The 23,786-nt window shown below is 47.8% G+C and overlaps 1 protein-coding gene across 1 annotated transcript in view; it reads right to left on the bottom strand.

Annotated features, from left to right (window-relative positions):
• Positions 1 to 23,786, bottom strand: part of LOC106150313 (chromosome unknown open reading frame, human C4orf45) — a 100,795-nt gene that overhangs the window by 43,439 nt on the left and 33,570 nt on the right. Inside the window, 1 exon segment of the mRNA XM_013522880.1 lies at positions 9,884 to 10,116. Coding sequence (XP_013378334.1) covers positions 9,884 to 10,116 — 233 coding nt within the window.

Here is a 23,786-nt window from a genome sequence, read left to right on the forward strand (position 1 = left end):
TCTGCGCTCTCAGCTGTGTTACGCAGATCCCTCTCTCTGCACTGGCAGAGGTGATTGCAGGCCGCCTGCCCAGCCCAGCTCATGGCGCTCAGGTGTTTCCCACCACCCTCACAGTCACTCTTCATGAATGAATAAAACCGGGGTTCAGTCCTGGGTCTAGGCCTTTCCTCCGATGGCCATCACTGTGGCCGGGCTCAGGACCCCTTGACTCCCCACCATTTTGGATATATCGTTGTGTCTTTATTTACCCTGTGGGCTGCACCGGAAGTGGCAGATTGGAATTAGCTCATTGTAATTCCAATAGCTTTTCCGTGGGGTTAGAAATGTAAACCTCCTGGGCCGCAGCGAGGACTGGAAGGGCTCTCTGCATATGTCACTTTTTATTATTGTGAAGGGTGCGGTTTCCCTCATCTCTCTCTCAGTGAGTTTGTCCTTTGTGTACAGGAATGCTCTCGATTTCTGAGTGTATCCAGCCCCACTACTGACTCTAACGACGCCGAAGGGCCCCACTCACCCCGTGGCAGACAAGCTGACAGTGCCGAGTCCCGGCCCGCTCCGCACTTCTCCCAGAGCACCTGCTGCCGTGAGGCGCTTGGGCGCCTGGAACCGAGGCCCCGGGTCGGCTGACTTGAGGAAGAGAAAAGGACCCTCGGCGGCTTAGCCCGAGCAGTGAGCCCTGCCCAGCCTGGGACGAGTCTCAGCAGCCGGCCTGCGCAGCCCGAGGGCTGGAGCGCCGCGCGGAGGGCAGTGCGGTGCGCAGCCTGGGCCCTGCGAGGCGGAGGCGGCCCTGGCCAGGAGCGCAGGGGCGGAGCGGCCATCGGCGGGTGAGCTCGGCCTCCTTGCAGCTCGGACAGGCTCGACTGCGCGCCGAGCGCCGTGTGGCTCCTGCTAAGCTGCTCCTCCTGCACTCGTTGAGAAGCGGTATCACCCCCACTGTAGCTGGAAAGCAGGCCTTTTCAAAACGGAGGAGGAGGAAGGAGGGGAGGAGGGCTGCGTGTGAGGGAGGAAAGAAGGAAAATAAGCGGCTCTTCAGCTGGCTGTCCGAGCTGCTCAGCCACATTTAGTTTCCTCATTCGCGCCGCAGGCAGGTTTGCCTGGGAAAGCTATAGGAATGCTAACTGCCTTATTAATTCTCACAGAAAAGGCAAAATTTCATTATTTTCCCCCCGTGCTCCTTCAGGGAGATAAACATTTTCCCAATTCATTCTATAACTCGAGACACGCTGGGATTTTCTTCTACAGAAAGACCAGAGTTTACTCTGTGGGAACCGAGCTCTGCTGCGATTTGTGGAGGCTGAGCGGTCCCCACACCCCGCCGCCGCCGGGTCGGGGGTGATTCTGACAAGAGCCTGGAATCCGGGAGGACTCTTCAAGCACTGGAAAAGCTGGCGAGGGCTTCCCACGGCTCCGTGCACGCTCGTCGCGCTCTCAGAAATACAAGCAGGACTCTTTTGCAGTTGCACTCACCCTTGGAGTCTCCCAATGTGTTTGCTGCTGTTAATGCTCAGGTTACAAAGTGAGCTTCCTCAGGCTAATTGTCCAGTTGCTCTACAGCTAGGGGCGGTGGTTCAGGAACTGTGAACAATATCACTCTGTCTAAGTTTCAGTTTTCAAAAGGAAAGGGGGAAATAGTTCTCAAATGATCTTACTGGCGAGCTGAATAATTGCTAATCTAATGCACACTTGAGATAAGTGTGCGAGCAGAATAATTGCTAATCTAATGCACACTTGAGAATTCATCTGTCTTCATTCATAACTTGGTCTTTCAACAAAGACAGCGTGAAAGAAAAAGCTCTGTAGTGGATTGACAACTGGTGGTCAACTTGTAACCCCCAGATGAACTGAGTAAGCGTGGTGCTGGGTGTGGGAGGCCCACCTGGGGACTGTTGCCAGCAGCATAAGAGGCAGAACTAGAGAAGAAGTTTAGAAGCTGTTGGGAGCTCAAGAGCCTGTTTGGAACCTGTTGGAAGCTCTCAGAAGCTGTTAGAGAGCTGCTGGTTCTCTTGGGGTATTCTGCTGGAGGACTTGTCATGCTGGCTTTCCTGAGGAACTCAGCTGTTTTCATCGTTCAAGGAGCGTGGGACCTCATTATCAATGAGAATGGCTGCAGTTCACTTTGGAGGAGCTCTGGTCCTCACTGTTCCTAAGGATGGCTGTGGTACCTTTCAGGGCTCTGGTTCTTACTTTGAGCTTCGCTTCCTGGCTCCCGTGCAGATCCCTCAGCCTGCTAGCACAGACACTTCATCCTGCTGGCACAGACTTCCAGCTTCCACCACTGACCTTTGGGCCTCCCGGCACAGATCCATGAAGTCAGCCTGCATGAGATATTGTCGTGGGCTCTGGGCCTCCAGTTGGACTCATGGGAGGCCTGAGTTATGGGCTGTAGGTCTTCAGCTGGACTCATGCAGGACATTATCGTGGGATCCAGCCCTGGCCTGGATTCGTTGGTCTTTAGTGTGTGGATAGATTTCCTGTACACTCTTGCATTTGATTCTTTGTGTGACTATTATAAAATAATCTTATAAAATATGTGTCCTGTATTATATTGTTTCCCTTTGCAAAACCTCAAACCATAAGCACCTTTTTATTTTCTTTCAGTATTTGAGACAGGATCTTGTTCTGTAGTCCAGGCTGGCCTCAAACTCGCAGCGATCTTCCTGCCTCAGCCTCTGAGAGCTGGGATGACAGGCGTGTGCCGCCACCCCTGGCCCAAGCCCCTTTCATTCACATGTCTCATCCTTTCTGGATAATCACCAGCCCTGGGCTGAGCACCAGGAGAAGGTGGGCGCGGCAGTAGTGCTGATGTTGTCAGTAGAAAAGTCACATGTAACAGATCTTGGACCTTGTTACAGCTTGTATCCAGATGTTCCCCCAAGCCTCATGTGCTCACGGAGGGGCTCTCGGAGGTGACAGACCATGGCTGGGTGACACTGGGTGAGTCCATGGGTGGGTTTAGAGCTGGGTGTGCTGTTGGAAGGTGAAGCCTGGTGGGACGAGGTGGGTCATTATGCGCACCTTTCTCCCGGGATACAATGTGTGTGTTATATCTCCCCCTCCCTCCCTTGATTTTGTGTGCTGCTTCCTGCCTGCCCGCTGTGCACTATTTCTCCTCTGCGATGCCCCTCTGCCTCACCACCCTGCCTGGGAGCCAGCTGACTGCGGACCGAACCCTCCACACACTGTGAGCTGAAATCAACTTTTCTTCCACTAACTTGTGGGTGTCAGGTATTTTGTCCCAGTTATGAGAAAGTGATGACGACAGACCTCCAGTGGCTTAAAGCCGTGTGAATGTGACCTGGGACTGTGTACCACACTTGCTGACAGCAGCCACACTGAAAATGTAACAGCAGGAGCCAAGCAGCTTCGCGGTGAACCTCCCCACAGGAGGAGGCCGCCCGGATTCCGTGGCCGCGTTTTCATTGTTGTCTTCTTGGGGCTCAAACCCAGGGCAGGGACTCCCTCTATTAAATGAGTTGTTCCTAACTTTCTCCACGAAGCTTCCCGAGATTCAGTCCTGGGAAAGAATGGGTTTCTTCAGACTCCTGCTCCCATACGCTCTGCATTTTACACATTCTTGTCAATATAGCCAGAAGCATTGCGCATGAACAACAGGGAAGATTATCATCATAAATGTATAATGATTTAAGGACCCACAGATGATCTGAAAAGGTCAGGATCAAGGCTGGAGTGAGGAAACAGGTGTGCTGTATCTTACCACCTGTGCTTGTCCTATCCGCTCAAACACTCGGAAACCTCTGCGAGCACCCTGAGTGAGCGGACTGCAGTCTGTCCTCGGTATTACTAGCATCTGTTCTAAGGCAGTCAATCTTTCTTAACTATGTGCTCCTCTCATTGTCAAATAGTACTTGCTGGAAATCTGACGTTATATTTAGTAGTCACTTTAAGAAGCTTGATCTTTTTGCCGAGAAAGGTGATGTTTACATGGAGACGCGTATTCAAGAAGTTGTATCAGGCCCTATAAAAGTTAGTAACCGCTGCAGGGTGTTTTCAGCTTTCCTTATTTAAGGGGTAAAATCACCCTCCGGGCTTCACATGGTGTTGGTTCCCCACCCCAACTCCCACATCCTAACAAAAATACGAAGTTTAGTTTCTTTTTGTTTTCTAATTACCGTACACTCACTAGGACCGAAAATGCGGTGTTTAGCCGCGGGCCTGGTCATTAGGGAAGTCACATGGGCAGTGTCTCTAACTGCTGAGCATATTATTCTTTTTAACTATCAAGTCTATGTTTTAAAAGTTTTTCAACATTTTAAATAATTTAATTTTAACTGATAATTTAAAACCACAAAAATCGTGCATATTAATGTGGAGCCATGTTTTGATATGTGCATACATCCCATAATCTTTAAGTCAGGTTGAACACGGCTCCTTCACATTTACCATTTCCTTATGTGAAAACTTTCCAAACCCTTTCTTCCAGCTTTTTGAAATGCATAGCGCAGTACGGTTGCCTACGGTGCAAGAGCACCCAGCGTGCCTTGCCCCAGCCCCACTGTAACTCGGCCCCTGCTGGCACCGCGTCCCCACACACAACTCCACCCTCGAGCGCGGCTGCCGGGCCTGACTCTCCACGCCTGGCCTGCCTAGCGCTCTGTTCTTCATGGAGCTGCCCCGCGCCGAGGTGGGGCCTAGTGCACACACCTCCCTTCTCCTTCCGGGGGTCCTTTAAAGAAGGCAAGCATCAACCCTGAGTTCTGTTTTCTGGAAGTTCAGGGTGGGCTGAGATTCTACATGAAAATGACTTCCTTCACTTTATTTAGAAATTCCATAAAACTAAGCTTTGCAAAATAGGGGAAAACAACACCGGGGTGGAAGGAGGTTAATGGTGCTACTATATTATTTTCAGGGATGAAGCAAACGGCCTCACAGATGGCCAGCACACAGGCCCCCACTCCTCAGGGCTTCCTGGGTGTCCTGGAGATGTACTGCTCTATCCAGCGCTTAAGGATGAAAGGTGCTAATGTGATTATTTTTATATCGAACCACAAACTGTTAGGCTGCAAATAACCATCAGAAGTTAAAAGTGAGAACTAAACATGCTCATCCAGAGAAGAACACACCTAATTTTAGAAAAGCTATTTTTTATTTTGCTTTTATAACTTGGGTGAAAAAGGGAAGCATTATTATCTTTTTAAAATCTCCTATATTGATAACAACATCTGGAGATTTGGGTTTTTTAGGAGACTCAGAACTGGTGGCCATTTTTGTGATTGCTCTAAATGAACGCAAAGGTAAGTGAGAATCTGGGAATGGGGAAAAACCCGCAAAAATTCTGAAATAAATATTTTGGAGTTCTGCACACTTAGTGACTCCACACCGGCAGTATTGTCCCTGTGAGTGACTTTGTCAGAGCAGAGGAAATGTGGTGGGGGTGGTTAGGACAGGACAGAAAGTTCTGCCCCCTACAAAACCACGATCGTGTTCAGTGGTTTCTGAGAGGCTACCAACTGCTAATTAGACGAGACATTCAAAGTGACTGTTACCACACTATGCTACATCAAGTATATGGGCGCTGCCTCTTAGCAACTGCTATTCTGAACGAAGTAGGCTGGTTTGGAGCTGAAGGCCTCCTCCAGCCAGATGTGTGCCTGCGGGCGGAGGCTGTGAGAACGGCCCCGCAGAACCCGCTGTCTTAGTTACCTTTCTCGTTGCTGAGACAAAATACCCAACACCCAAAGGTAAAGGGGGCAGGTCTGTGTAGCTCACAGTTTGCAGAGGTTTTAATCCGTAATCGGCTGGCGCCAAGGCAGGGTGGCGCGGCAGAGGGGCGGCTGTTCATGGTGGCGGAAGACAGCAGAAGCAGCAACGGAGACAGGAGGACAGACAAGCCTCTTTCTGTCCCTTACGTTCCACGCTGTCCGTGGACTGAGCCGGTCAGTGACTGACCCAGCCATCATGGCCCTCAGCCCCAGCACTGCACCTCCGATCCCTCACACACTCTAGATCCAGCCCCCTCCGAGAAGCCCCAGGACCGCACGAGGCTTTGGGGGCTGTCCACACAAACCCCCGCGCATGTGCTAGAGGAGAACAGCAGCAGGGAGGAGCTGGGCCCCCGGCCCAGACGGAAGCCACACGCCTGGCTGAACCATCACCACCGTTTACCGGCTGTGCGGCCTCAGAGCGGGGCCGCCCCTGCAGCAGCTCCATGTCTCCACCTGCAAGACGCAGGCAGTCACGAGGCCGCCCTACTGACACTCCGTCCACGGCAGCTCCTTCTGTGTTTCTCTTCTCTAACGCGACTCACAGTGAGGAGAATCTCCGACAAGCCAAAGCACCTGGATGAGCTTGTCCCACCAGCCACTGCAAAATTCAGCCTCTCCTCGGAACCCTGTTCCAGTGCCCGTGAAGCTGTACCAGAGAAGCCCTCTAGTTCGTGACGGTAGATCTGCAGCAGTTAAAAATGAGGCAGAAATGTCAAAGCCTCTGAAATGTTCGTTACTGTACCACATATGAATACATGGATGGATCTCCATGGTTCTCCCTCGGTTTTTTGTTTGTTTGTTTGTTTTCCGGTACCGGGAATCGAACTCACGAACTTGCACTTGCCAGGCAGGTGCTGTGCCGCTGACCTAAATCCCCAGCCCCTCTCCCTGGGTTTTTAAAGCTGTTACATTATGTAATGTGTTGGTTGCAATGTGTATACTAGGACTGATTGATTTACTATTGTCTTTGGGCTCAGGCCAGTGCAGAGTTAGTGACTGAGTCCAGCACGACATTATTTCCTGGGAAAAGCCAGTGACTTAAATCATTTTGCCTCAAGGAACAGAAAATGGGCATCAAGGCATCCCCAGCCCTGCTGAGGCTTGGGTTAAAGAAAGGCTGGGGGGGAGGAGACATGACTGGCTAAGAGGCCATGAGAAGGTCATCAAATTCCCAAAAAGACAAAAGTAACCCAGCTCTTGGGTTAGCGGGGGGCCGCAAGCGCAGGCATGGTTATGCCGTCCCCGTGAACATGCAACATTATGGCACTGTCTCCCCTGCGACAGCCAGGAGGACACGGCTACACACAGGAAGATCCAGAAGGGAAACCCGAGCCTGTGATTTCTTACTGACCCCTGCTCTGTGCAGGAATTTTCTCAAGTGTCACTCAGCGGGGAAGTTATGCTCTTCCTGCCAGGAGCCAGACGATGTAGGAGGCTCCGCCCGCCTGCACGGGAGAGTGGCTGGCCAGCGGCTGCCCCGCGTCCTGCCTTGAGCTTACTGGAGGGGTCCGCCCTGACCCTGCTGCCTGTCAGGACAGACCTGGAGCCGTGAGCTAGGAAAAGCAGCTGTTAGAGCTAGAAAGCCCTGCAGACAAGAGTCTGCATTCTGATGAGCACCACCGGGCCAAGGAGTGCCAGGACTGTGCCAGAGGCAGAGAAAGACAGGCACCGTGGACAGACAGGAAGGCAGGGAGGCACTTCCCAAGTGACACACACTGGAGAGCTTGCCTGCCCTAGGAGGCCCCCCGCGGCCCCACGCTCTTATTCCGGGCTGTCCCTAGGGGGGGTGGCACAGGGTGTGCACCCTGGGACAGGTCGCCTGCGAGACTGACTGGGGGTAGCTGCCTAAAGCAGTGGGTCAAGAAGGAAGAGAAGTGTGAGTCTAGACTCAAGTAACAATCCGTCTTGGTTGGAGAGCGGGCACGCAGCGTGGGTGTGGAAGGGAAAATTAGCATCCCCAGGAAAACGTGGGTCTCAACTGGTGGGTGAATCACATTCGCTCTCTGCTGACAAGGAGAGGCGCTCTCAGCGACTCGGGAACAGCCTTCCCCAGGTGGCGTTGTTCTTGCTATGAGTCCGAGGACTTCTCGAAGCCCTGATCAAGATTGTTATGCGAGACAGGCAGATCCTTGAACACAATCCTCGCAGTCACCAGGACCAAGCAATTGCACAGATGCTGAGCACTGGCCCTGGGGCGCATGCTCAGCTCCATGGGCTTCCGAGCGAGGGCGTCATGGGCTGGCCGCGTGCACACCTCAAGCTCAGGGACGCAGGCATTGCTGCTGGCTCTGTGGGATGCTAATGGAGAAGGCTCACTGCAGCCAGCACCGACCGCTCTGGGACTTCCGCTTCTTTCAAAGGCCACAGGGCTAGCCAGGCATGGTGGCGCCCGCCTGTAATCCCAGCATTTGGGAGGCCGAGGCAGGAGGATCGTTACAAGTTTGAGACCAGCCTGAGCTACCAGCCTGAACTGCATAGCAAGACCCTGTCTCAAAAAGACAAAAAAAAAGACCACGGGGTGCTGGGTTTCACCTCCTCCGAGTGGGAGAAGGGTCCTATAGTTACAGATGGAGAGGAAGAGAGGCCGTGCACACCCAGCTGATCAGACAGACTCCGGCCATGTGTGAAAGCAGGGCGTCACCCTAAGGGACACAACCGGAGGACCGAAGACCTGGACTCTCCCCAGACCGGCCTGCGTGCCTGCTGAGCCACACTGCTGACCTTCGCTGTGCCTCTGTGGCGTGCGTGTGCTGCAGGTTTAGAACCTGAATGTTCACTCAGTTTACCTGACGCTGAGTAACATTAGGGGCAACGACAGGTGCGGTGGCTCACAGCTGCCGTCCTTGCTGCTCGGGAGACGCGGGCGGGAGGGGCACTTGAGCCAGCCTGGGCCGTACAGCAGCCAGGCAAACAGGAGTCAGCACTCATCCTGAAATGCAGACGTGGAGCCCAGGCTGGGCGCTGCGCTCAGTGCATCCCCGTGTTCTCATAGTTAACCTTTGCAACACAGTATCAAGCACATCGGGGCTGTGCGCTGCCGGGCGCTGCTCCCACCACCTCGCAAAGACTAACGTGCTCAGCGCTTACCAAAGCCCAGTAAGACAGACACTGAGATTTCATGGAAAAAACAAAGCGTGATACAAAGATTTCATGAAGAAAACAAAAGGATACTTTTTTTGAGGTGCTGGGGATTAAATTTGGGGCCTTTGCATACACTTGTATCCCCAGACCTTTCCTGATTTTTTTATTTTGAGATTGTGTCATCAAGTTTCCACACTGCACAGGTGGGGCTCATGATTGTAATCCTCCTGCTTCAGCCTCCCAGAGTGCTGGGATTATAGGCGTGCACTACATCATGCCCAGCTGATAGGAGGGGACACGACCAAGGCCACTCATGCGCAGAGGTGGCAGAACCAAGACAGAATCCAGGATCTTGCAATGAGGGACCCAGGGGGCAAACTCATTTGCACACATCACAGAGCAAGGCCTCGGAGAAGCCTAACTTCCAAGTCTGAGCTCCCCACCAGGCTCCCATCCATGCCGAGGCCGGGCCTGCTGAAGATTTTTCCTCTTGTCCATCTTTACAGGTGAGACCATACCACACTGCCCAAAGAATCCGAGGAAATCTGACTATTTCTGACATTCAGTTTTCAGACACGGCAAAGGCCTGCTGGAAGAAGGTATCTGAATTCTCTGATTTGCCTTCTAAAATCCTTGGGTTCCCTGCAGACACTGCCGGGGCCACGTCCCCATGAGGAGATGGGACCAGGTGTCTGAGATGCCAGCTGCCCCCCAGGACTGGACCCGCACGCTCCGAACTGTGGCGTTTGGCGGCCTGAGACTCCTGCTCTGTTCTGGATTCCACCCGTACCTTTTCCTCCACCCGCCCAAGGCCGAGGGCTTCGCACACCCGGCTGCACCTGCATCCACAGCTGCACACGGTGCCGCAGAGGTGCTCGTGCCTTCGTCTTCCGCCATGTTGCTATTCGGGTAAGAGGGGCCGAGTGCTTCGTGGGAGCAAGTGCGCTGTTCACACATGTCTCTTTCTGCAAAACTCAAAGCCCACTGCTTCACAAGCCTCTGACATCAGCTATGGGAGCGAGCTCAAAATTCAAACCGGGAAACAAGGAACCGTAAAAGCATGGGTTTACCAGCAATACCTTGATGTGGAAGCCACTCGCAAGTCTTGACTTGTTGATGAAATTATACCCACGGATCCCCCAGCCGATTTCACCGACGTGTTCATGTTTGTATTTTGCCGGCAAGCTTCTGTCGGAGGCGGGTCTCCATAAGTATCAGAGGTCTCCGGTCTTCTCCAACTCTGGACGCTTTTCTCCTATGTAGGAGGTGTGCTGCTGAACTTTAGGTAAATGATCTCTCTTATAATCCGGACCTTTGAGAGACAGAAAAACATCTTAGGAAAATATTCCCCATGCTTTATTCCAAAACACTTTCAACAGCGGGAGCAAAGGTGGCTAATGCTGAGGAACACTTGCCGTGCCCTTAGGTCTGCCTAAGCTTTCAGGCAGGACAACCCCTCTAATCCTTGTTACTGCCCCAGTGAGACGGGGTGCTTCCCTACGTGGGGGAAGTGAGTGAGGACACAAGGGTTGGGTTGTTTGGCTGGAGCTCCGGCTAACGAGCTCTTCACACCGTGCAGGCTGCATCCCCACCACGCTGCTTTGTTTGTGATCAAGTCCCACGACAGCCTCACACAGCGCTGGGGTCTGCAGGAGGCAGGCCATCAGACCCGCGGGGGTTTTACCTAGATGGATGAAATCTGAAATGCTCCCAAGTGCACAGAGGGGTCTGGGGAAAGGCCACTGAGGTGACCCCGGCATTTAAGGCGGGCGATGCTAAGGGGCTGAGGCTCTCTTGAGGGATGGGTGGCTACAAACAGGCTGCAGAGTTCCTGGTCCAGAAAGAAGGTCAGAAGCCCCAGGCCAAAGCTTGGGAGGGTGACACAAAGAAAGTTTCGGTCCTATTTCCCCCTGAAAGTTGACGTAAGACAGAAGCAGGAGCAGCTGTGCTGCAAGCACGGCCGGCTCCCTGGCCCCGGGCTCCCCCACCCGCACCAGGGCTTCGTGCCTGCAGAGTCCCAGTGGATGAGGAGCCAGCGCACTGCCCACCGCGAGACCGGGCCTCCCCGGCCACCCCGGGCAGGCGAGTCGTGCTCAGGGAGTGCTCGCTGCTCCCGAGGAGCAGGCGGGGGACAGGTGTGTTCACAGCCCGGCCTTGGGACAGACGGGGCGCGGCTGGGAGCTCAGCCTTGGAAGTTAGGCTTCTCCGAGCGTCTTGCTCTGTGATCCGTGCAATGAGTTCGCCCCTCTGAGTCCCTCGTTGCAAGATCCTGGATTCCTGTCTTAGTTCTGCCCCCTCTGCACTGTGAGTGGCCTTGGTCACGTCCCCTACTGTCCCCTACTGTCAGCAAACCATAGCACCAGCCGAGTAAACACTTGGTTTTGGAGAATGTGGCTGTGGCACTTACGCTGCACTGTGTTAGCCTGAGTGGCTCAGGCGCGGCCGGAGGACCTGTGGAGCACGCTGGTGGGCGTGTCTGGGGGGTCATGGAGACGGCCCATCGCCTGGCCTGGAGCGGCGATTTTCCTGATGGGTGCGTGGTGGCTTTGGGTTTTTGCCTGCATATAACCGCTCTGGTAAAGTGGAAAACTGTCAGAGCGTGGAAAGCCACTCTCTCCCGGGCTGACAGATGTGAGGACTCCTCCACACAGCCCTGTCGGAGGGAAGTTATGCAATCTCTTCCAAACAGGGGAGGTGCTGAGGCGCTGAGAGAGTCTTGCTGGAATTCAGGCCAGTTCTCCCCAGCTCCCTCCAAACGCTGCTCCCGGGAGGGAGCCCAGTGTGCGTGTTGGGGAGGGGAGCTCCGTGCTCGAATACACCTGGGGCCGCCACCAAAGCATGCGCAGCGAGGAAGGGCCTGTTTGTAAGGGCAGGCAGACCTTGGTACTCAGCGGCCGTGAAGCTCATTGAATCTGGTACTCAACACATCCTGACATGAAGATTTTGGCCCAGTGCTTGACATTTGTTTGGGAGTCGATGTCCAAGCTAGAATTTGTTGGTGCTGGTTGTGTCTTCCAGAACGAGTGCACAAGTGCCAAGGTATCACCGAACACAGCCCACAGCTTCTCAGCTGATTTAGACGGGCATTTCCTCTCCCAGCTGACCCACGTGCAGCCTGCGACACTGAGAGACTGGGGATGTGATTCCCTTCATGTTTCCATTAGCCTGACAATTTTGTCTGCTGACACACTGCCGTAAATGTGAGAGCGCTCTGCGGCCTGCCGTAAACTGTTTACAGAGAGACATTATTTGCTAGCACGTATCATGCTGCTGTAACAGATACCCATGACTGGGTAGTTTATTAAGAACAGAAATGTATTTGCTCGCAGTTCTGGAGTCCAAGAGCAAGCGAGGTGGGCTGAGCGCTGAATGAGAGGGGCGCTCTGCTGTCACCATGGTTCCCGGTGCCACATCCATGCATAGCAAGAGGCAGGAGGGCTAGGGAGCTGTGCACAGCCCTAGAAACCTTTCATGAGCACCTAAATCCTAACACCGAAGGAGGCGCCTTCATGGTCTACCCACCCGTTCAAGGCCCCACCCCTTAGTACCATTGGTACTAAGTACTGTAGTACTTAATGGCCATTAAGTTTCAGTGCCTAATTTTGGGGAAGATGTAGTCAAACCATAGCACCAGCCGAGTCAAAGTGCTTGGTTTTAGAGAATGTGGCTGTGACAGTTAAGCTGCACTGTGTTAGCCTGAGTGGCTCAGGAGCTACCGGAGGATCTGTGGAGCACGCTGGTGGGTGTGTCTGGGGATCATGGAGGTTCCTGGGACCTCAGGAACTATCTCTGGTCCCTGGACCCTTGGTCTCTGGCGCTGCTCCCTGCGGTGCTTCCTGAGCTCCAGGAGCGGAGCAGCTTTGCTCCCCAGGACCCGTCCACCACGATGGTCCTGCCTGGGGCCAGCTCACCATGGGCTGAATCCCCTTACGATGTGAGCCAAATTAAGCCTCCCCTGCTTTAAACTGTGGGGTCTGGCACTGCGCCCGGCAATGGGAAGCCGACTGCTACAGGAGAGGGACGTGTGTGTGTCTGCAGCCCGCACGCGCGTCCAGCCAGGTGCTCCACGGCCGCCGTCCACTCCTGGAGTGTGTCGCAGGCCCTGCCGCCTGATCTGTTTTTGGAAGCAGCGGTGCACACGGCACAGGGCCTGGCTCACGGGAAGACCCTGCTGGGCACCTCCCTGCGAAGCCGAGGCATGTGGCTGCTGTGGACACAGGCAGACCCCACGTTCACAGCAGTGACCTCCACCCAGCCCGAGGATGCCCCAACCTGATGTTACCCACCGAGAAACATCATGCTGTGCTGTCAGTGTGGGTCGTGTTCCCCAAAGGGCTGTGGGCTGCAGGCTTGCTCACAAAGGTGGTGCCCTAGAAGGTGGTGGAGTGTGTAAGGGGTGGGGCCTGGTGGGGGTTTGGGTCAGCGCAGGTGTGGCCTTGAAGGGGATTGTGGGACCCTGGTATCTCAGTCTTTCTCTCTGCTCCCTGGCTCAAGAGATGCGCCCTTTGCTCTGACACACACTCCACACCATTGTTAGTTACAACCTTATCGAAGGCTCGAAGGAAGGGGGTTGCCTGATCTTAGAATGGAACATCCAGAACTGTGAGTCAAACCTTTCCTCTGAACAAGGCCATCCCCTCAGGTATTTTGTTATAGTGCAAAGCTGACTAGCACATATGCTTTCTGTAATAAGTTCTGCAGGCATTTGCAGAACTTTTCCTCTTCCAAATCTCATTCTCCAAAGCTGAGAGTGTGTGCTAGATTGGATTCCCTGCTAAAAGCAGTGCTCCCAGTTCATACCTAAACAATGATCCCTGTTTTCCCCGTCATGTCATCTTTCCAAGTGCTCTTGCTGTACCTCTATGATGTTTCTAGTTTTTCTTGATCCTCTGGTCAAGTTTTCTCGATGCTCTCATCCTGTTTTCATAAACCCAAGCTCTCAGTTTCCAAGAACAAAGTTAGCAGGTCCTAGATCAGTGAAAAGCCCCACGTTTGCATCTTCTGAGAAGTTCTCTGTCGTATCTGGGGCCACTCTGGCAGGACCGCGTCCAGCTGTGACACTGAGGTAGAGCCTGGCGTGGCCAGTCCGTCCCAGCTCTCCCTCCGCTGTGGCAGCCACAGTGCGATGTGGGGGCGGTGCTCCTCCACGAACACCTGCGCCGGGCACTGTGCTTTCACATCCCCCATCCGCCTTCCCGAAAGGCTTGTTTCAAGGTCAGCAAGCCACTCCCAGGCCATCAGCAGGCCACTCCCACGCCCCTACTCGCTCTCCTCTCTGTGGATGCCACGTGATTTGTTCACTTATGCCTGAAAGTCCACACCTACAGGTAAGAATGTGGTTGTGGGACTTGTTTTGGTTTTGGTGCTGGGGATCTACCCCAAGGCCTTATGCCCACACTCAACCACTGAACTGTGCCCCCAGCCAAGAATATGGTGTCTTTGCTTTTGTTTTGTTTTGTTTTGTTTTTGGTGCTGGAAACTGAACTCACGACCTCATGCTTGCTAGGCAGGCGCTGCACCGATGAGCTACGTTCCGGGCCCTGGTGTTTTTGTTTTTGAAAGGCTCTTGCTATCTTACTCAGGCCAGACTCCAACTTGTGATCCTCCTGCCTCAGCCTCCCAAGTAGCTGGGACTACAGGTGTGCACCACCACACCTGGGCCAAAGAATGTGATTGTGAGCTCAGCTGCTGGAGATGGGAATCCAGGCTTTGTCTGCTGCTGGCTTTGTGGCCTGAGGGAAGTTACCCAACTCCTGCATCTCAGATGCCACATCTCAAAGTAAAGATGGCGCTGCCCAGGCGGCAGCACTTTTGGTAAGCGAGGAAAGAAGCTGTTATGTTTGCAAAGTGCTGAGCCTGGCATGTAATTCATGCTTAATCTTACTGGCTTTTTTTTTAAAACCTGGGGCTTTGTCTTGCCTACTGCAATTTTTATTTCTTAGTTTACATCGTACAAGATTTCACTAGTGCATGGCTTACTTCCTATTGTGAACAAACCTCCAGCGCTTCCCTTAGAGGTCCTTGAGATCAACGGTCAGCAAACTTCTGCTGTGATCGACCTGAGCGTAAATTATTTTGGCACTGTCAGGCATAGCATCTGTCTCAACTGTTCAATCCTGGGCTCAGTTATGTCCAGACTGACATAAAATGAGCATGGATATATTCTAATAAAACTTTATAGACACTGAAATTGTAATTTCACGTGCCATGAAATATTAGTCTTGCCTTTTTCCTCCACCGTTTAAAAAATTCTAAACTATTCTATGCGCATAAGCCCTAAAGATAGGAAGCAGCAGGACCCATCCAGAAGTATTAGCTTGCTGACCTCTGCTACAGACGGTGGGACGCTGGGGTTGCCCAGAAAGAAGGCCGCAGGGGCGGGCGGGAGGCCGCAGGGGCGGGAGGGAGCACGGGCGGTGGGGCTGGGAGGTCTCCTGCACACACCGTCTCCTGTCAGTGTCTGCAGAGGGGACCCGGCTACAGTGTACAGAAACCTTGCAGACAGGAGGACATTCCACCTCTGAGGCAAATGTCTGTTTCTGACTTCTCTGCCTTAAAAAAATTGTATTCGCTTTACTACTTGTTTATTATTTATTTAGTATAAAAATGGTAAATCAAGCCTCATGACCTGCAGAACCTACTGTATATGTGATTTTCAGTCAGGACTTCTATTTTTTTCTATTAAAGTTTCATTTCAACAAACAACATATTTATTTTGAGTCGGGGTTCAGATATGTTTTCCTGGTCTTCACTGGATTTAGCACATGTTTGCAGGACGTGGTGAACATGTTCAGTCACCAACATGGTTGGTGCGTCACATGACACATCTTAATTCTTTTTAACCCCCGAATCTTTTGGTCCTCTTCCCACTTATAGAAGATCCATCTCTACGAATCCTGTCATCCGTCCTCTACTTGCTCTCTAATTTATTCATACTTTGGGTTTCTCATATAAGAGAAACTATATGACATTTAAAGCTTGTGTTTGATGTACTTCACTTAACATTATGGATTCATTGTGCGCCCATTTTCCTACAAATGATTCAAATGTATCATTCTTTAGAGCAGAGTAGTACTCCATTGTTTGCAAATATCACTTTTTAAAATCCATTCATCTGTTGATGTGCTTATAGCCTGCTTATACAATTTAGCTATTGTGAACTGCACTGCTGTAACCAAGGGCAGTTATACATCATTATAATTTGGGGTTTTAACTCAGTCAGGAAGATACATAGTAGGAGAATCTATTTGATATTTAGATGTTTGAAACACTTTTAGTTCACTACCTGGTGAGTTATATAGGTCTGGCTTCCATCTCCCACGTGTGGAAAGCCAGTGTTTCCAGTACCATATGCTAAAGAGGCTACTTTCCTCCAGTGTATATTTTTGGTTCCTTTGTCAAAGATCGGGCGGCTGAATGTGTCTGGGTGGTTTTTGCACCCTCGGTTCTGTGCTATTGATCCACGCATCTGTTTTTGTGCCAGGACTATAGTTTTTAAAAGTCACTGTAGCTTGAAATCTGGGGGTGCAGTGCCTCCTGTTTTGCTCGTGTTATTGATGAATTCTTTGGTATTCTGGGGCTCTTCTGGGTCCATATGAATTTAAGGATTGTTTTCTCCAGTTCCGTGAGGAATGTTGTTGGTATCTTGATTGAGATGGTGTTAAATCTGTATATCAGTTTTGGGAATACGGCCATTTTGACAGTGTTGATCCTGCCTATCCAGGAACAGGGGATATCTTTCCATTTTCTGATGTTCTCTTTGTTTCTTTTTAATATTAAGTTTACTGACAAAGAGATAGATCAACTAGACAAAAAAATCAGCAAAGAAATAACAGAACTTAACCAACTTGTGAACAAATGGACTTAGTAGACCTTTACAGAGTATTCCATCCAACAGCATCAGAATACACATTCTTCTCAGCTGCACATGGCATGTTCTCTAAACTAGACCATATGCTAGCACATGCTGAAGTAAATGCAAAGGAACTGAAATGATCCCGTGTATACTATCGGACCATAGTGCAATAACACTGGAAATTAGTGACAAAAGAAATCACAAAAACTCCATAAACACTTGGAAATTAGATAACACCCTCCTGAACAACGCTGGGGGTGCTGTGGGGAAAAAGGAACACCTCCACTGCTGGTGGGAGTACAGACTGGTGAAGTCACTGTGGAAATCAGTGTGGAGATTCCTCACAAGACTAGGATTACAAGTCCCACTTCACCCAGCTATTTCCCTTCTGGGCATTTTTCCAGAAGAACTGAAACCATCATACCACAGCAATATCCGTGCACCCATGTTTACAGCAGCGCAATTTGTCATAGCTAAATCTTGGGAACAACCCAGATGCCCATCAACCAAGGAATGGATAAAAAAGATGTGGTATTTTTATACAGTGGAGTATTGCTAGCTATAAAAAAAGATAAACTTGAGACTTTTGTAGGTAAATGGATACAACTAGGGACCATACTCATAAGTGAAATAAATTGGACCCAGATGTGTAAACATCATATTGTCTCTCTGGTGTAGGAACTTGAAAGAGTAAGTAAAACTCAAAATGTCCAATATATGATAAGAAAGGAAAAGAAGCTGCTCAAAAGAAGGAGTGACTGGGATGAGGGAAAGAAGAAAAAAGAAGGAAGGCTATATATATATATGGGATAACTATAGTGCGGATGTCTGAAGGTATATTGAAAGGAACAGCTAATGCTTCAAATTGTTCATATTCTGGCCAATTTGCATGCTTGTATCTGGTAATCTGAGCAACTGATTTGAAGACAACAATATGCAATAGAACAACCATGGGTGAATTCCTACCATCTTGTCTAGTGAAACTCTGTATTATCTCTAATGTTTTACCTAATAATTATTTTGTCATTCTCTTTAATGGTTTGAACAATCTTCCATTCTTACATCTGGTAGTCTGAACAATGTAGTTAAAGATATCAATATGTAATATAACAACCATAGTTAATTCTTATCATTTTGTTTTGAAATCCTGTATCACTTTTAATGTTCTTGCTTTGTTTTGTTTATGTTTGCAATGTTGGTGTGATGCTATTGTTCTTTTTTTTCTTTCTTTTACTACTCTCTTTAAAATAAAAAACATTTATTGGTACAATTTAGATATACATTTTCTTGGTTACTTTTCTCTCGTTGCTGGGACAAAGTACTTGATGCCCAAAATTAAGGAAGGAAAGGTTTATTTCGCTTACAGTTTGTGTAGGTTTTAGTCCATACTTGGCAGGTTACAAGGCAGAGTGGCACATGGCAGAGGGCTACAGCTCATGGCGGTAGAACACAGCAAAGCGACAAACACAAAGGGAGGAATGGTGGCAAGCACCCTCTTCCTCTCCCTTACATATGCAAAATTCCACCCCAGGGCGGGTGTAGCTCTCACACCCATAATCAATCAAACCCTAAAGCCTGCCCCATGACCGCATGAGGCTTTGGGGGGACACCCAGACACAAACCATAACATACTTAATGACTTGATTCCTCTTTTTTCCCAATCTCCTCCCTTCAACATTTCTCCCCTCCTTATTTAAAAAGCTTTGTTTCTATTTTATCCTTCTATTCTTATTTTTTCTTTTCCCTCCCTTCCTCCCCCCCCCCGCTCTCTCCCTAGTTCCCCTTTCCTTTTGAACAATTTCTTCCTGTTTCACAATATCTATTGTATAATTTGGCCCTTATTTACACTCTCAGTTTCTCATACCAGAGAGATAATGCAATATTTACACATTTCTTACCAATTTGTTTCACTTAAGAATACAGTTTCAAGGCGCATCCATCTACCTAGAAATGCTGGGTGTGGTGACGCATGCCTGTAACTCCCGCACTGGGAGGCTGAGGCAGGAAGATTGTTATGAGTTCAAGACCATCCTGAGCTACAAAGTGAGCTCAAGGCCAGCCTGAACTGCATAGCAAGACCCAGTCTTAAAAAAGGAAAAAAAAAACCCCTGAAACATTTACCTAGAAAGGTCTCAAGTTTATCCTTCTTTGTGGCTGTGTAGTACTCCACTGTATAAAAAACCACATCTTTTTTAACCATTCATTGGTTGATGGACATTTGGGTTGTTTCCAAGATTTAGCTATTACAAACTGTGCTGCTATAAATATGGGTGCACGTATATCATTGTGGTATGCTTTTAATTCTTTTAGGAAGATGCCAAGAAGGGGAATAGTTGGGTCAAATGGGACCCACAGTCCCAGGTTTTGAGGAACCTCCAACTGATTTCCACAGTGGTTGCACCAGTCTACACTTGAACCAACAGTGGAGAAGGGTTCCTTTTCCCCCACAGCCCCTCCAGCATTTGCTATGGGTTGCTTTCTTCATGATAGCTCTTCTCTCTGGAGTGAGATGGACTCTCAGCATTGTTTTAATTTGCATCTTTCAAAAGACAAGTGATGCTGAACACTTTTTCATATATTTATTTGATGTTTCTACTTCTTCATCTGAGAAGCGTGTATTCATCTCAGATGCCCATTTTTGGATTGGGTCTTTAAATTTGGGGGAATCTTATTTTTTTTCTTTTTATGTTCTAGATATTAGTTCTTTTTCTGAGGAACAACTGCCTAAAATTTTCTCCCACTCTGTGGGTTGTCTTTTTCACTCTGTTAGTGTTTTCTTTTGCTGTGCAAAAACTTTTTAATAAGATGAGATCCCACTTGTTGATTCTTTGTAGTATTTCCTGTGCAACTGGGGTTTTGTTCATGCAGTCTTTGCCAACACCTGTGTCTTTAAGAGTTCTATCTAGTCTCTTTTCCAGCAGATTTAGTTTTAGATCCATTTAGATCTTTTAGATCCATTTAGATCCATTTAGATCTTTGATCCATTTTTATTTTAATTTAGTGCATGGTGATAGACATGGGTCTAGTTTTAGTCTTCAGCATGTGGAAAGCCAGTTTTTCCAGCACCATTTATTGAAGAGGCTATCTTCCTTCCATTGACTATGTTTGGCCCCTTTGTCAAAGATCATGTGCCTGAGAGTGTTTGGAGTTGTTTCTGTGTCTTCTAGTCCATTCCACTGATCCTTGGGCCTGTTTTTTTTGCCCGTACTATACTGTTGTTATCACAGTAGCTCTGTACTATAATTTCAAGTCAGGGATTGTGATGCGTCTGCCTTGCCCTTGTTGCCCAGGATTGCTTTTGCTTTTCTAGGTCTCCCCTGTTCCAAATGAATTTTAGGAATGTTTTCTCTAGTTCTGTGAATTATGCTCTTGGTATCTTGATTGGCATTACATTAAATCTGTATAACAGTTTTGGGAGTGTGGCCATTGTCACAATGTTGGTTCTTCCTATCCATGAGCAAGGGATACCTTTCCACTCTCTGACATCCTCTTCAATCTTATTTTTCAGAGTACTGTAGTTTCACTGTAGAGACCTTTCGCTTCCTTGGTAAGGTTAACTCCTAAGTGTTTAATTCGTCTTGATGCTGTTGTGAACGGTGCTGTTTTTATAATTTCTTTCTCGGTGACGTCCTTGCTGGTGTACAGGAACATTTTTGACTTCTTGTATCAATTTCATATCTGCTACATTTCTGAGTTTGGGTTTTAATTCTATTCATTTCATTTGAGTCCTTTGGTGGAACCTTTTGGGCCTTCTACTTAAAGGATAATCATTTGACTTCTTTCTTTGCTGTATGTATCCCTTTATTTCTTTCTCTTGCCTGATTGCTCTGGCTAATGTTTTGAGTACTGTATGGAATAGGAGTGATGAGAGTAGACCTCACTGTCTTGTCCCTGGTTTTAGAGGGAAAGTTTTCAACTTTCCCCCACTTAATATGATGTTGTGTATTGGTTTGTCATAAATGGCTTTTATCAGATTGAGATATGGCTTTTATCATGAATGGATGCTGGATTTTGTCAAAAGGTTTTTCTGCATCTATTGATGCGGTTGCATGATTTTTGTCCTGGCTTAAGTTTATTTGATGAATTACATTCATGGAGTTGCATTTGTCCAACCATCCTTGCATCTCTGGGATGGAACTTACCTGGTCACAATGTATGTTGATTTGTTGCATCCTGTTTGCTAGTATCTTACTGAGAATTTTTGTGTTTAGGTTCCTTAAAGAGATTGGATTATAGTTTTCTTTTTCAGTTAGGTCTTGTCTGGTTTTGGAATCAGAGTAATGCTAGCTTCTGTGAGTGAGTTTGGATATACTCCTTCCCTTTCAATTTCATTAAAGAGTTTGAGGAATACCGGTGTTATACCTTCCGAAGGTCTTGTAGAATTCATCATTGTAGCTATCAGGTCATGGGCTTGTCTTAGTTGGTAGGTTTTATTTATTTATTTATTTATTTATTTATTTATTTATTTTGGTACCGGGAATCAATCTCAGGGCCTTGCACTTGCCAGGCAGGTGCTTATGCCACTGAGCTATACCCCAGCCCAGTTGGTAGGTTTGAATTACTGCCCCTGTTTCATTGTCTGTTATTTCACTGTCAGAGTTTTTTATGTCTATTCGGTTCAATTTTGGTAATTTGTATGTGTCCTAAATCTGTCCATTTCTTCAAGATTGTCCAGTATGTTGGAGTACAGTTTTTCATAGTAGTTAGTATGATCTTCTGGCTTGTGGTGGTGTCTATTTTGATTTTGCCTTCATTTCTAATTGAACTGATGTGAGTCTTTCTTTCTTTCTTTTTTTTTTTTTTGGTTAAGGGTTTGTCTATTTTGTTTATCTTTTCAAAGAATCAGGTCTTAAATTCATTGATTCTTTGCATTTTTTGTTTGTAAGTTTCGGTTTCATTTATTTCTGCTCTTTGTGATTTCCCTTCTTGTATTAGGTTTGAGTTTGGACTGTTCTTGTTCTTCTAGTTTCATGAGGTGCATCATCAGGTTATTTATTTGAGCTCACTCTGTTTTCTAATGTGAGTATTTACAACAATAAATTTTCCTCTCAGGACTGCTTTCCTTGTTCTTGTGGGATCTGATGTGGTGTACTGGCATTATTGTTTGATTCTAGGAATTGTTTAATTTCTTTCTTGATTTCTCCTGTGACCCTTGAGTGTTCAGGATTGTGTCATTTAATATCCAGGTGTTTGTAAAATTTATGTAGTTTCTTTTGTGATTGATTTCTAGTTTCTCTGCACTATGATCTGATAGTACACATGGGATGGATTTCAATTCCTTTGTATTTATATAGGCACATTTTATGGACTAGTATGTGCTCTTTTTTGGAGAAAGTTCCATGTGCTATTGAGAAGAATGTATACTCTCTTGTACTAGAGTAGAACATTCTATAGATATGTATTAAGTTACTTTGTTCAAAGGTATGGTTTAGCTTTGATATCTGCTTGTTAGTTTTTTTTGTTTAGTTGATGTATTTGTGAACATAGGATACTGAGGTCATCCATTATGATTGTGCTGGTGTTTATTTGATTTTTTTTTATACCCAGCAGTATTTATTTTATGAAGTTAATGGCACTGATATTCAGTGCATACATATTTATAATTGCTATCTATTCTTTTTAAAATTTTCCATTAGCCAATATGTAGTAATTTTCTTTGCCTCTTTGGATCAGTTTTAGCTTAAAGTTTACTTTGTCTGAGAATAAAATTGCTTGACCTGCTTGCTTTCAGGGCCCCGATGCATGAAAAGTTGTTTTTCATCCTTTGAATTTTAGTACATGAATCTCTTTTTGGATTAGATAAGTCTCTTGAATGTAATACATCAGGATCTCATCAGGCTCCAGATTTTACAGATGAGTTTACAGAAAAGAATTACATAAAGACAATACAAAAATGGTTTGTGGGGAATCCAGGAAGGTCAGACTCTCTTGGAGCTAAGACAAAGACTTGTCTGGATTGCCTGTATTTATTGAATTTCAAACAAGTTCACAGGACTTGAAGGAAAATGAAAAGAACAGCTGATGTAAAGGCAGGAAATTGAGCAGGACCTTGAGAAGGTAGAACAAAGACTTTTCCAGCAGTAAATTTTGCCAATTAAGATAACTGATCTCTAAGGTTGGCAGTTTATAGCTCTGGAACAGGAAGTGCCAGCCCTGCAGCTGCAGTCGTATCTTGCCTTCTGAGACTATGGACAGGAGCTTTCCAATACATCCAGAGAGCACTGTGTTCAGCAGCTTGACCCTTACACAGTCTGGTCCCCAGCAGTAACAGACATTTTGGGTTCTGCTTTTTGATCCGGTCTGCCAATTGTGCTTTTTAAATTGGGGAGTCGAAACCATTTACGTTGAGAGCTAGTACTGAAAGGTGTTGACTTATTCCTGTCATTGTGTTATTTTCCTGCTGTTGGCTCCATTACTCCCCTGCCACTTTTTAAGTGCTTGCCTTGCGTGGTGTGTTCATTCCGTCTGACTTGTTGGCTTTGTTGCTTCATTGTTTCTGTCTAGAATGTTCTTCAATGTTTTTTGTTTGGTGTTCATGTATCACATAAGACATTTTTGTCATAGAGTGTCCTTATTTCTCAATCAATTTTGACAGTTCTGAAGGATGTATTAGTTTGGGTTGAAAGCTGTTCTTATTAAGGGCTTAAAAGGCTTCACTGAAAGTTCTCCTGGCCTTTAAAGTTGAGTTGAAAAGTCTGTTGTAATCCTAATGGCTTTACCATTATAAATGATTTTTTTTTTTTCTGACAGCTTTTAAGACTCTGTCTTTCTGGAACGTCTGGGATTTTGACTGTGGTGTGCACAAGGAGCTTCTTTTCCCACTGCAGTTATTTTTTTCTACAAGCCTCACTTACCTATATGTTGAGCTCTTTCCTCATACTTGGAAAATTTCTGGCTCTGATTTCTGTAAACAGATTTTTAATTCCATCTGTGCTGTTTCTAATTTTTCTCTAACTCCAATCAGCCTTAGGTTTGTTTTGTTAGCACCATCCAGTAGCTGTTTATTTTTTTCTTGCTGTCTTATCTTTTCCAAGGTTTCTCTGAGTAAATCATCATGCATTTTGCCCTTGGTTTCGGAATTCTTATCTTCTTTTTTCTTTTGGTTTTTGGTTTTTTTTTCCGGTACC

The sequence above is a fragment of the Chinchilla lanigera genome, unplaced genomic scaffold, assembly GCF_000276665.1.
Source record: "Chinchilla lanigera isolate Chin_1 unplaced genomic scaffold, ChiLan1.0 scaffold00070, whole genome shotgun sequence".
Lineage (NCBI taxonomy): Eukaryota > Metazoa > Chordata > Mammalia > Rodentia > Chinchillidae > Chinchilla > Chinchilla lanigera.